The following is a 13,973-nucleotide window of genomic DNA, read 5'->3' on the forward strand; positions in this document are numbered from 1 at the left end:
AGCTATTCCGAGCAGAGCCACAAAGGCCAGAGACTGAGCTGGGGTGACCGGGAGGTGACTCCAGCTGTGCCCAGGACTTGACATCACTCCTGGGACCCACAGTAACCAGTCAGAACCCCAAAGATTCACCTGTGCTGCAGTGACCCCCACCTACCCAAGGAAGGCAAGCCTGCCCTTTCACAACTTTCCTGCAAAAATCTCACAGTCGGGAGCCTCCAGAAATAACCAAGCTCAGAAACCAGAAGCCTGTCGCCCAAGGGCAGGTCTGCCCTCACGGTGCTGCTTGCTAAACTCAAAACAGGCCCTGGGGTCAGGCCCGGCCCTCTCCCCCGGCCTCTCACCTGGATCACATTGCTGCTGGAGTTCTTAGAGTCGGCGCTGACATAGACGGAGAAGAAGGGCGAGGTGCGGTAGTGGGACGTCACCACCTGCAGCGTGCCCTGGAAGTTGTTCTTGTCCCAGGGCCCCGTGATGTTCCAGCCCCCGAGCTGTGGGGAGGGAGGGGGGCCGGGGAGGGGATGAGCGGGGTGGGGGGGGGGGGGAGACTGGGTGTGGATTCTGACTCTGCTGCTGACTTGCTCTGTGACCCTCTGCATTCCTCTGACCTCTCTGAGCCTCAGGCGTAAATGAAAGGGCTGGTCTGTCTTCCTTCTTTTTTTCTTCCTCTCTCTCTTCCTCCCTCCCCCCTCCCCCTCCCCTCCCCTCCCCTCCCCTCCCCCTCCCCTCCCCTCCCCTCCCTCTCCCCCTCCCCTCCCCTCCCCCTCCCCTCCCCTCCCCCTCCCCCTTCCCTCCCCTCCCCTCCCCCTCCTCTCCCCTCCTCCCCCTCCCCTCCCCCTCCTCTCCCCTCCCTCCCCCTTCCCTCCCCTCCCCTCCCCTCCCCCTCCCTCCCCCTCCCCTCCCTCCCCTCCCCTCTCCCTCCCTCCCCTTCCCCTCCCCCTCTCCCTCCCCTCCTCCTCCCCCTCCCTTCCTTCCTTCCTCCCTCTCTCTTTCTCTCTCTCTCTCCCCCCCTCCCTCCCTCCTTTCCCTCTTTCCTTCCTCTCTCTCTTTTTCTTCTGGCCGTGCCATGTTGCGCAGCTTGTGGGATCTTAGTTCTCTGACCAGGGATTGAACCCACGCCCCCTGCAGTGGAAGCGCAGGGTCCTAACCACTGGACCGCCAGGGAAGTCCCTGGTCTGTCTTCATTAGGGGTTTCTGACCAGTCATGAAAACATATGGCGGCTGCTCCCTAGGTAGCTGGGGATGGGGATGGGAAGGAGAATTTTCCTGTACTCTGTTCACTTTTGCGTACTACATCACATAATGTAATTCCTATTAAAGCAGAAATTCAATTGTGCCTATAAAAAAAGGGTCCTTATTCTTTAAAAGGTTGGTGAGTTAAGGTCTATCAGAGTTTCTCCCCGAGTTGGGATGCTTTTCATCTCCTCAGTCTTCCCCGGTTGGGCACGTGCTGGCACGTGAGGCCTGTGCCAGCGAGGAGGGGCTGTCCCGTCCCGGAAGCCCACAGCTCCCCACCCGGCTGCAGTGCCTCCCCTGAGCCCACCTAGGAGGCGGACCTCCGGGGAGCAGCAGTTCCCCGAAAACACCCACGGCCACCCTTCTGTGTGCACTGGGCAGTGCGGCCAGCCTTGGGCGCCCCCCCGACCCCCAAGTCCATCCAAGGCTGACTGGCAGGAGCCCAGGAAGAAGACTCATTCTGCTCAGGGTGACGGGGGGTCCGGGTCAGCGTGGCCCTCCTCACAGGGAAGGCTCTGCTTCTGATCCCAGACTTTCTGTTGGTCCTTCCAGAACACACCCCTCCTCACACACAAACATGCTCCCTGAGGAAATGGAAGTAGCAACGTAGAGAAACATCTTCCCTGTACATAGGGCCCTTGTCCCACTCACAGACGCCCAGAGACATATACATGTGACAGACAGCCCCACATAAATACATATAGACATTCCCACCTACACAGAGATGTGCACGTACACACACACATACACACTCACTCAGACAATCTGACACACGTCAGCAGACAGACAGACTCCATGATCCAGCTGGTCAAGGTGGCTGGAGGTGTGAGGTGGCTGGGCCCTGGTGGCAGCTGAGAGCTGGGGCAGAAGCCAGGGGTACAGGCTGGTGGCAGGGGCAGGAGGAGATGGGGGGTACGGGGCAGGGGCAGGAGGAGATGGGGACAGGGGACAGCGGCAGGAGGAGATGGGGGGCAGGGGGCAGGGGCAGAAGGAGATGGGGGGTACGGGGCAGGGACAGGAGGAGATGGGGGCAGGTGGCAGGGGCAGGAGGAGATGGGGGGCAGGGGGCAGGGGCAGAGGAGATGGGGGCAGGGGGCAGGGGCAGGAGGAGATGGGGGGCAGGGGGCAGGGGCAGGAGGAGATGGGGTAGGGGGCAGGGGCAGGAGGAGATGGGGGCAGGGGGCAGGGGCAGAAGGAGATGGGGGGTACGGGGCAGGGGCAGAAGGAGATGGGGACAGGGGACAGCGGCAGGAGGAGATGAGGGGCAGGGGGCAGGGGCAGAAGGAGATGGGGGGTACGGGGCAGGGACAGGAGGAGATGGGGGCAGGTGGCAGGGGCAGGAGGAGATGGGGGCAGGTGGCAGGGGCAGGAGGAGATGGGGGTAGGGGGCAGGGGCAGGAGGAGATGGGGGTAGGGGGCAGGGGCAGGAGGAGATGGGGGTAGGGGGCAGGGGCAGGAGGAGATGGGGGTAGGGGGCAGGGGCAGGAGGAGATGGGGGTAGGGGGCAGGGGCAGGAGGAGATGGGGGCAGGGGCAGGAGCAGATGGGGGCAGGGGCAGGAGGAGATGGGGGCAGGGGGCAGGGATAGGAGATGGGGGGCAGGGGGCAGGGGTAGGAGATGGGAGGTGGGGGCAGGGGTAGGAGATGAGGGGCAGGGGGCAGGTGTAGGAGATGGGGGGCAGGGGGCAGGGGTAGGAGATGGGGGGCAGGGGGCAGGGGTAGGAGATGGGGGCAGGGGCAAGAGACGGGGGGCGGGGCAGGAGGAGATGGGGGAAGGGGGCAGGGGCAGGAGGAGATGGGGCGTAGGGGCAAGAGATGGGGGCAGGGGCAGGAAGAGATGGGGGAAGGGGACAGGGGCCAGGAGGAGATGGGAGGCAGGGGTAGGAGATGGGGGGCAGGGGCAGGAGGAGATGGGGCGTAGGGGTTCACCTTCTCGATCAGCTCCATCAGGGGTTTGGCCTTGAGCTCCTCAATCCTGCTTTCGTTCATACACGCACGGTAGTATACCTGGGCCTTCCTTTCTGCCTCACTTACACTGGCCGTGGAGTTTTCTGGAACGATAAGGGAGAGCAGTTTGCAACACACCCCCATTTGCACACTGGGTGGCCCTGGGCGAGTCCCTCTTGGAGTCTCGGTGTTCTCAGCTGTGACAAGAGCTGGGACTTGGGCCTGTCAGTGCAGGCGAGGAACCGCCACGGTGGGCATCTGACCGCCATGGGCAGACTGGAGGGCTCCTCATTCGCTGAGCACAGGTAAGGAGAGGAGACTGTGCTTCTCCCCCTCTGTTGGATGGGTTCTCAGACGTGTCCCTGGCCTGGCAGCACGGGCCACCCAACGGGAGGACAGTCTGCTTTCCCTGCCGGCTAGCGTGTGACCCAGATACCCCTGCCCGGTGCGTGGGACAGAGATCTGTCTGTTTTTTTTTTCAGATCCCAGAGAACCTTTCTTGTGGTAAAGACAGGGCTTGGACGGAAGCTTTAAGGCCTCGTTCATTACAAACTGACTCTCCGCTTCTTCCTCAGAGGGGCCGGGCATGTTCATCAGACTGAGAGCTGACTCAGAGGCCCTTTGCCATGTCCCTTCCCACCCCCCACCAGCAGCAACTCAGTTCCTGACACCGGGACACCCGGGAGCCTCTGTCCCTTCTCCTTGTCCTTGGTGCCCTGGCTGGGATGCCACCTGCTGAGGCCACGCTCCTGCACGGGCACAAGTGGGGGCAGTGTCCCATCTGCAGCCAGGGCACAGAGGATCCGCCTTTCTCTCAGAGCCCTGCTCCAGACCCCCACCCCGCCGGGCCCCCGGTTCCCTCCGCTCCCGCCCCGCCTTGGGGAACTCCTCACTGCTCTGGCCACTTTTCCTCATTTCATTCTCATCCCTCCTGGACCCCGAAACCCCTTCCTTTGCTTTCCTTTTCCGGCAGAGCTTCATCCATTCATTCACTAAGTGGGTACTAGCTGCTCACTCCGTGTTAGGCTCTGTGCCAGCTTTGGGGACACAAAAGACAACGTCCCTGTCTCCATGGAGCTTCCTTTCCAGTGTGAGGACACAAGTAACAAACAAGTAAACACACGAAGAAAGAGCTCCCCTTGGCCTTCTGCATAGGACACTGTCAAACCCCACTCAGCCTTCAAGGCCTCTCAGAGGCCATCTTGCCTATGAAGCTTCTCCTGAGAGGTTCATTCACGAAGGGCCTCAACACTGAGCACCTACTGGGTGCCAAGCACTGGGCTGGCCACTAGGTTTTATGGACACAAGTAAGACCCGCTCCTGCCTCCAGGGAGGTCATGGTCAAATGGTGACACATACATGCAAAGACATGACCCCAAGACAAGATAGTGCTTTGACTAACGCAAATGGTTCTGGAACCCAGAGAAAAGTCACGCCCTTTGGTGGAGTGGGGAGGGGTGGGGGGGTGCCGTTTCTCCAGAGGATGTTCTATGATTTGAGCTGGTTCTGAAAGATGAAAAGTTACCCACCAGGTAGAAATGAGGGGAAAGGGTACTGGGTTTGGGGGGAGTGGACAGTATGAGGAAAAGCAAGGAAGCATAAAAGGGCATGGGAGAGAAGAAATGTCTGGTGTAGCCTGTTTCAAAAGGGTTGGAGTCATTTCCTGACTGGCCTAATTAGCTTTCCCAGCCCCTCTCCCGAGAGCTCCTCTGCCCCCCAATTCTTACCATGAACAGCATCACGGGTGTCAATGGTCAGACAGCATCAGCCCCCATCTTGCTGCAGTCAGAGTGACAGCCCTCAACAGGGGATGGGACAAGCCTGGGGCTAGTTGAAGGGAGATACAGAGACAGAGGTCCAGGGGCCTGCGTGCTGAGGGTCTGTGGAGGGCACACACAGCCCTGGAAACCACAGGCAACCACTGCTGAGCCCCGGAAACACCCGAGTGTGCCCCAGGCCCTACTGGAGCATGAAAAGAGCCTTCTGGAGGGGGAACGCAGACGTGGGGAGAGCTGAACTTCGCCCTGCTTCTCAGACTCACAGAGCACAACATGAGGGAAGGCAAAACCCCTCCCAGGGGCCTCGTTTCTGTGACAACACCCACCCCCAGCAGCTAGGCTTTATTTATTTATTTATTTTCCACATCTTTATTGGAGTATAATCGCTTTACGATGGTGTGTTAGTTTCTGCTGTATAACAAAGCAAATCAGCTCTATCACCTAGGCTTTTGAAGAATCATCACTGCTCACCAGACTCCAGAAGCAGCATCTGACTGGCCATGACCCTGAAATGCCAGGCCAGTGTCGGGGGAGGCGTGTCCTGTGTGCTCTGGCCCACGAAAAGGCCTGGCATCTCCCTCCTCCATGGCCCCAAGGCCACCAAGATAAAAGGCCCGAAGAAAGACTCCCAAGGAACAGCCCGGCTGTGTTGATTACAGCGAGTTCCAGGCGGAACCCCCGTTCCCCGACACCTGTACACAAGCCCCATATGATTGCTGAGAGGAGGGGGAATGCATCGCCTCCCTCTCTCCTTCACTGTCAAGGTCAAACTTCCTTCCTTTCAGCTCCACACCCTGGCTGTTACCTCCGCTTGTTTTCCCACAAATGTTTAGTAAGTTCTGAAGGTTTGGAGGCTGCCGGGCTGGGTGTGGGGAGGGAGCAGGCAACACGGCTACAGGCACGGGGCCAGCCTGGTGGGTCAGGCGGACAGCAGTGCGAGCATTGCAAGGCATCTGATTATACGTGGGGAGACTGCTATAAGGAGAAAGTCCAGGGGGGCTGGAGAGGACGGCAGGGGGAGGCCTGGGAACTCCCTGCTGGAGCCCTGGGGATGAAGGATGAGTTGCAAGTGGAGTGGCAGTGGGGGCTGTGCTGGGGCTGCCTCGCCCACTAGTCCATATCCTAGTCGCCCCTGTTCCCCCAGCACCGGCGGGCACACGGTGGCCCTCAGCGACGCTTGATGGAAGAACAGAGTTCAGGATCTGCTTCTGATGAGGAAGGATGCCCTATCTGGGGGATGAGAGGGTGATGAGCCCGGGTACCGCTGGAGGCTTGCACGGGGAGGAAATGAGGCAGGTGGGGCAGGAAGGGACAGGAGTGTGAGCCCCACCAGGGGTTAGCACGTGTCCTCCCCCTCCCTCACCCCGGCTTCCCACGCTGATGCTGGCTGGGGCAGGGGCCCCAGGAGCAGGTAAATCTCCTCCACTGCCCCACAGCCGCCCCCTGGCTCCTGTGCCCATCAGGACAGCCCATGGCACATTCTCCACCTCCTCTCCTTCCTCCTTACTCACAGGGCACCTACTACCTGGCAGGCTCCTTGGGGGACAGGAATCAAAGCGAGATGGCCAGGTAAGAGGCCGCTGCAACAGACCAGGTGAGCGATGGAGTGATGGTGGGGGCTTGGGCCAGGGTGCCAGCACAGAAGGGGTGAGAAGCAGGGGGAACGCGAGAGAAACAGGAGTCAAGATGCTGCCAGGCTTCCTTGGCCTGAGCAAGGGGGTGCTAAGATGCAGAAACTGGGGATGGAGGGTAGGCTCGGGGACTGGAATAAGCAATTCGGTTTTAGATGTTTTAAGTTTGAGATGTCTATTAAACATCCAAGTGGAACCCTGGGGGGAGTTTATAGAGCTGTTGTCTCGAATACTTTCAGTTCAAATAGGCACTGGAGTATACACATTCCTTAAAGTTTCCTAGAAGGCCCTATAGCATGCATTCTCAACTGGGACAATATTGCTCCTAAAGGTGGGGAGAGAATTAGTTCTTGGATGGCAGAAACATCTTTTTTTTTTTTTGGCCGCACCGCACCGCATGCAGGATCTTAGTTCCCCAACCAGGGATTGAACCCGTGCCCTCTGCAGTGGAAGTGTGGGGTCTTAACCACTGGACCGCCAGGGAAGTCCCCCAGAAACATCTTATTCTTTTTATGCATACATACAGTCCAGAAACAAGCATACAGTATATCCGTGGTATTAAAATTTTAGGAAGGAAGCAGTCATTAAAAAAGGTTGAGAGACACTGTCCTGGATGATTTGGGCCCTGCCACCTCCTGGCTGCCAGCTCTAGCCTGTCTTCTGTTCCTCCCCTCTCGATTCCATGCTCCTACCCCAGGGCCACCGTGCTCACTGTTCCTCCTGCCGGCCACACTCTTCCCCTCACATCCTTGTGGTCTCTTCTCTCCCTCAATTCAAGCTTCTGCTCAAATGTCCCCTTCTCTGCAGGCCCATCCTTCCTGATCACCGTGGCTACCATGACCTCTCCCTTCTCTGGCCCTGCATCCTACTTGATTTTTTTCAAGGCCCTAACTGTTCACAACCATGTTATCTATTAACTCATTTATTTGTTTATTGTCTGTCTCCCCTGTGAGAATGTAAGTTCCACACACACAAAAGACTGTTATTCCTCACAGGATCCTAGGCACCTAGGGATGCTGGCACACAGTTAGTGGACAGTATGTAACTGTTGAGAGAGTGAATGAAGGCGTGTCTGGGAGTGCCACAGAGAAAGGCATCCATCACTTCAGCCTGAGGGAGGAGGCTGGGTTTCAGAGTGAAGTCGGGCACAGTTAATTTTCTCCTGAGGAAAAGCTTGGTTTCCTTTAAGACACCCCCCGACCTGTTTACTTCTCAGAAGTAGGGAACAGCCTGGGAGGAATGGACAGGTCAGCACCCAGGACCCAGCAGGGGGCCACATTTTTGAGATGGTGGCACTTCCAGGGCCCCAGTGGTCTGGAAACAATCTGGCAGCCCAGGACCAGATAATAGGACTCCCAACTGCCTGGGTACTTCCTTTTAGGGACCCCAAATTCCAGAAACTTCCTCAGTCACTTCCCCAAAGTCCCAGAGAGGAAAGATAGCATACCATTTAATCGGCCCGCTTCTTCCTCTGGGAGTTTTTATTGGAACACCATTTCCCACATCACCCCTGGGGAGGAAACAAATGCTCCAGCAGCTGGGAGGCTACAGAGATGGGGGTTCCTAGGATTCTGTGGCACTGCCACCGCCCCCTCCCCTGTGCTGCGGCCAGACCGGCTGGCCAGGAGCCTGTGGGGCCCCGACTCCACATCAGGGCAGGACCAGCGTTTGTTTTAGATAAAACCACAGACACAATTCAGACAGTCACAGGCCTCAGGAGCCCCATCCGGTGAGGGTAAGAGGGGGAGCTGACAAGGCAGTGCCTTTTTCTGTAGAAGAACAAAAGTCATGATAAGACCATTCCCATTTACTGGTGACTACTGCTCGTTAGGCCATGTGCTGGGATCTTTTCATCACCACACTGACACCCTGAGGTGGACACGGCCACCCCGTTTCATACAGAAGGAAAATGAGGTCCAGGGAGACGAAGGAACTTGCCTATGGAGGCAGAGCTAATGGGCGGCAGGCCGGAATTTGAACCCACGCATTTTTAAGCCTCCCGGAGAAAACGAGCTACTTCCTCTGTGTGTGGGCATGGCTGCATGTGTGTATCTTGTCACAGCCGTTTCCACCAGCGGGTGCCAATTTATAGGCAAGAAGCTGGGTAACCGGTCCAAGGTCACACCAGTGAGTGGCTGAGGCCAAAGCAGAGGCCTAAGCTCTCTCTGCTTCCCTTTCCTCTTCTGCAGGTTGGCTTGGAAAACCAGAGGTAGATCTGAAGCAGTCCAGCCACCCCTAAGAAGCCCTGGATACCCACTCCCATCCTCGGATCGATTTATCAATCTGTCCATCTCACCACTCCCCAAGCATGAAAGAAAAAGCAAGGCCTGCAGCTGCAGGCGTGAAATTGGATAGAAAGCATTTCAGATGCAGAGCTTGTCTGTAGAATTTCCAGTGTTTACAGGAAGATGAAACTACATTAGACAGTAAATACTGGAAAAAGATCAAAATGAAAATACAAGAGATGTCACAGCGTGACACGATTAACTGCCAAGTCACTGACATGGACAAGTTTAATGCTACTGGAATGATTCTGCATGTATTTCTCAGGGAGACTGGTGTCAGGAGTAGAAGAAAGGGAAACCACTAGCTTTTTCTTTATGGAATCTGTGTTACTTGAATTGTTACAACAAGCAGGCATCAATTTTTTTTTTCGTGATTAATCTTAGAATATAAAATGTAGTAAATATGACAAGTACACAAAATATAACTGTAGCTCAAGCCCGGAGAGGCCCTTGGGTATCCACAGAAGGCATAACGGGAGAAGCAGGTTTGACCAGAGTCTTGAAGGACTGGGAGGTGTTCCCGATGGCAGAATAGCCTGTGCTAAAAGCCCTAAGGCAAGGCCCAGCCTAAGGGGTGACGGGTCCAGCTGTGCCTTTCCTCTGATGAAGTGAGGACACTCTTGTCTCCCCAAAGCCTACGAGGACAGCCCAAGCTGGCAGCTTGGGTGGATGGCAGAGTGTCTTTTGGGAGAGGCATCTGTATCTCGTGCAGCTGAGGTCACCCCCCTCCAGCCAGCAGGCAGCCAGAACATGCCACGGTGGCACCTGGCCCAGTTCAACCCACCTGCTACAGATCTGCCTGGATTTCCTCTGAGGGCGCCGGAGTAAACTCACCGTTCACAGAAAGAAGTGGCTTGCCCAAGGTCACACGGCAAGTTGATGGTAACAGCTGTCCTGCCTGGCCAGCTGACACAATCCTTACGCCTCTGAATTGTCCTTCTCCTAGAGAAGCCGCTCCCCAAGCCAGCCTGGACAGCAGGGCACCCCTGTGTGCTCCAATCCCCACCAGCTCCAGCTCCCTCCTGAGGCCTGCTGGCTGACCCCTTTGTCTTGGGGGAGCTGAAACCAGGCTGGCCTTAAGCCCAAGAATGCACTGGCCCACACTCCTGCATATTTTGGTCACCCACTCACCTACTTCCTGCCTCTTCGGGAGTTTCCAGGTATCAAAGTCCCAGGTATCAAGGCCCATAAGTGAGGCGCCGTATCCAGACTGGTTTCCAGGAGTGAGCCCGGGGAGAGGGGATGCCAGGATATGCCTTGTGGGGAAGCTCTCGGTCACTACGACATGAGGTGACCCCAACTACTGTGTTCATCAGGCCTCGGGCAGGTCTCGCCTGGCCTGGAGGACAATATCAATCGGCCTTGGGGGAAAGGAGGTTGGCAAACCATACTTGCGGGGCCCTATGACCGCTGTGTGCACAGCGGAATCAGGAAAGAAAGGATACAGGTCTGAGGCCTCACAGGTCTGGGACTGAATTCCAGCTCCACCATTTCCTAGGAAATATGTTTCCTTTGTATTTGTGAGTCTCATCTGTAAAATGGGCATATACTCCATGGCGTGAATAAAATAATACAAGTAAACAACCCAGCATAGTCATGGATACACCCTATCCCTCCTTTCCCGATAAGAAGCTCTATCGGTGCTTCTATAAGAAATAAAATAAGCAATAATTACTCTTTCTTCAACCACCCAATTAATCCTTAGAACACACCTGCCAATGCTCGGAGTTAGTTCCCACTCCATAGGCGAAGGGCTGAGGCAGGCTGAGCAGCCTCTCTAGTCACACCGCTTGTAGGCAGATGTCTGGGCTGGAGCTCATCCACCACCACCGAGGAGGGCAGTCCTACTCTGCTGAGCACCTACTGGGTGCCAGACTCTGTGCTAAGCACTCTGACCCATCACAGTGAGACAATACCCAGAGTAACCTTGAGTGTTAGGTGGCACCGTTATTCCCATTTCACAGATAGTGAAACTAAGTTATAGAGAAGCCGGGTCACTCGTCCAAGGCCACACGTGATGAGCTAGCATGCTAGGGCTCACTCCTGATACCACTGGGCCCGGCCCCGGGGTCAGGGTTCCGGCTGCTCCGTGCCTGGCTCAGTGCACTCCCCCACCCCTACCTTGACCCCCAGGGACAGCGGGGATGTAAGGCCAGAGCCCAGGACTGCTGCTTGCGGGGTAGGGGAGGGGGATGAGCTCGGTCCTGGCCTAGACCCAAGGTCTTCCTGATAGGACCCAAGATCCTCCTAGAACCAGCAGGATCAGGACCCATGGGGGTCCTACACAAGGGGCAGTTCTGGACCTGACTGGGGAGTTAGAGGGCCCATCCGCCTGTCTCCCCCATCCCCTCTGGGTGCTAACTGCTTCCCCTGGCTGGAGACCCTCTTCATCCTGGACTGGCAGGGTGTCCTTGGCAAGCTTAACTTTTCTCAGGTTCCTCATCCATAAAATGGGAACCACAGTTCCTAAGTCCCAGGGTAGCTGTGAGGATTAAGGAGGCAGTGGATATGATGAGCCTGGTACAGAGCACGGCACATAGCAGACACTCAGCAAATGCCAACCTCTTTCCTTCTTTCCTTCAGACTCTCAGAGCTCCGTGCTTCCTGCAGGCTCTCCCCAACAAGATGGGCAGGGAGTCGTACTGCCCCTGGCACCTGCTGGAGGTGGTGTGGGACAGGGAAAGGACATGTGACCAGGAGTCAGGCAGTCCCAGCTTTGCCACCTGCTAGCCTGTCTTGAGGAGCTCTCTGGATTTCAGTTTCCTCGTCTATCAAGCGGGGTGAGCAACAGTTTCCTAGCTCCTACCCTACAGGGTCACATAGGGTGGTATCTACAAAAGAGCTCTGTAAACTGAAAAGTACTGGGCAAAGGTCAAGGGTAAATAATAATGGTAAAACCAACACAGACAGCAGCCACCACAATACACCTGGCCTAGGTAAAGCGCTTTAAAGCTTCCCATTTAATTTTCCAAACCTGGAGGAGGCATGGTTCCCATTGTACTGATGAGACAAGAGCCCAGAGAGGTTATGTAACTGACCCAAGATCACACAGTAAGTAGCAGAACCAGGACTTGAACCCAGGTCCCGGTGACTGAAGCAGAGGCACTAGCCCATCTCGTTATCCTATCTGGACTGTTCCCCTGCTTTGGTTGATGGTCCCTGCGCAGTCCCTGGCTGTGTCTTTAGGTGCTGGGGAAGGGACATCCCTGAGTCCCAGTCTGGCTACCACAGACATATTTGCCTTTAGTTCTGAAATAAAAGGCTGGGTCCCCTTGCAAAGGCACTCGGGTAGCACAAAGCGCACAGGGGGCTTTGCTGCTCCTGACATATGGGGTTCCCTCAGCCCCGCCTTCACACACCACCCGGCTCTGTCCCTCAGGGAGACAAGCAGGGAGCTGCCAGGGGGCCCTGCCCAGCAGCTGCTGGGGGCCCAGAAGTGGTGGGTGAGTTCCACCCTGCAGCAGCCACGCCCCCTGGGGCTGAGGTGGGGAAAACAAGCAAAGGTCTCCTTAACCTAGTTAGCTTATTTCCACTTTCGTCTTAAAGACACAGTTGCCTGAAATTCATAATCATCAAATTAGACTCTCTTCCTATCTCATGAGAAGGTTTCTGTCCCTTTGGGAAGATCTGCCACCTTTTAGGTATCTTCTTCAATTTACCTACTTTTGAGTATCAAGATGCTTTTTTTTTTTTTAAACTGAATAAGTATTTGTCAAATCTAAGCTCTGTCATTGATGGATTGACTGGCTTTTCATGACCTAGCCTCTCCCAGCATTTAGGGTCCCAGGATGGAGCAGGGGTCAGCAGGAGACAGGTACGGTGAAGGTCTCGGCCCTGAAGGGTTTAAGTCGGGACCTCTAGAAGTTACAGCACAGGGTGTTTTGATTCCACATGGAGAAGCACCCAACAGGCAGATGTTAATTCAACAGACATTAACTAAAGATACAACTTCAAACAAGACCAATATGGGATTCTAACCTGAGGAACTTTGATCAGCTCACAACCTTAAAATCTGATCTAGTGTGCTCAGCGTGCATTCCTTTTGCTCGTAACTTGCAAAACTCACAGTCAGTACTAGTCAAAACCTAAGGAACAGCTTAAAGCCAGGAGAGCAATGACCACAGCTACCAGTTCTTGTGCACCTACTACATGCCACACATGCCACGTTAATGCTTCACACATGTGCTCACTCGTTCTCGAACCTCTGCAGTTTGGGTATTATTAATCCTCTTCTCATAGATGAAGAAAGTAAGGCTCAGAGATAAGTGACTTGCTCAGGATCACGCACCGAATGATGGGGCACATTTAACCCAGTCTCACCTACTCCACAGCCCTTCGTCTCCCCATCCTGCCAAGCTCTTCCTTCAACCAGGCCTGGCCAGGTAGGTCCAGCGGACAGCCGTCCTCTGCAGTCCGTCCACTGGTCCCGCTGCCGGGTGCTTACCGAGGAGGTGCTTGATGATGGCTTGGTTGTGTTCCCAGAGGTTGCTGAAGGTCCCCCAGCGTGAGTGGCCGTCAGGCACGGGGTTGGCTTTGATCCAGCCGCCACAGGCATAGGTGAAGAAGTCCTGGCAGGGGTCCACCGTAGGGTCCATGGAGCTCAAGATGGAGCTGGTCACCGAGATGCAGGCGTCACTTAGGCACACCGAGGGGGTTCCTGGCAGGGGTCAAGGACAAGAGGCCAGTGAAGGGAAGGCAGGGAAGAGGCTATGGGAATATAGTGCTGGTGGCCTGGGGCTCTGGGGTGCCATGCCCCACCCCCGCCCTGACCAAACAGATTTGGAACTGGACAGTCACTAGACCACTACGGAGAAAAGATTTCAGGAGATTCACGATCTCCTGATGTGTAAAATTAGACTTCTGTCTAGCTGCCTAAAATCCTTTCCATGGCTTTAAAATTATCCTGAACCAAGGTGCTTCTTTTAATCAGTCCTTCCTTCCACAAATATTCATTGATGTTTTTACTATTCCCTGATGTTCAACAAATTTATTTGCTCACTCATGCATTCATTTATTCAACAAAATAATTACTGAGTATCTTCCAGGTTCTTTGCAGAATATGTGTGTGTGTGTGTGGTGTGTGTGTGTGGTGTGTGTGTG

General features: G+C 55.6%; 1 protein-coding gene across 5 annotated transcripts in view; it reads right to left on the reverse strand.

Annotated features, from left to right (window-relative positions):
• Window positions 1-13,973, reverse strand: part of ECE1 (endothelin converting enzyme 1) — a 113,824-nt gene that overhangs the window by 27,213 nt on the left and 72,638 nt on the right. For all 5 annotated transcript variants that reach the window (XR_004349314.1, XM_032627863.1, XM_032627854.1 and 2 more), the window contains exons 4-6: window positions 13,318-13,530; window positions 3,162-3,283; window positions 342-488 (exon numbers count right to left, since the gene is read on the reverse strand). Coding sequence is in view for 4 of the 5 variants with exons in the window: in XM_032627863.1 (XP_032483754.1) it covers window positions 342-488; window positions 3,162-3,283; window positions 13,318-13,530 (482 nt within the window). In the remaining variant the exon portion in view is untranslated. The remainder of the gene's footprint in view (window positions 1-341; window positions 489-3,161; window positions 3,284-13,317; window positions 13,531-13,973) is intronic.

The sequence above is a fragment of the Phocoena sinus genome, chromosome 1 (genome assembly GCF_008692025.1).
Source record: "Phocoena sinus isolate mPhoSin1 chromosome 1, mPhoSin1.pri, whole genome shotgun sequence".
NCBI classification, from domain to species: Eukaryota; Metazoa; Chordata; class Mammalia; order Artiodactyla; family Phocoenidae; genus Phocoena; species Phocoena sinus.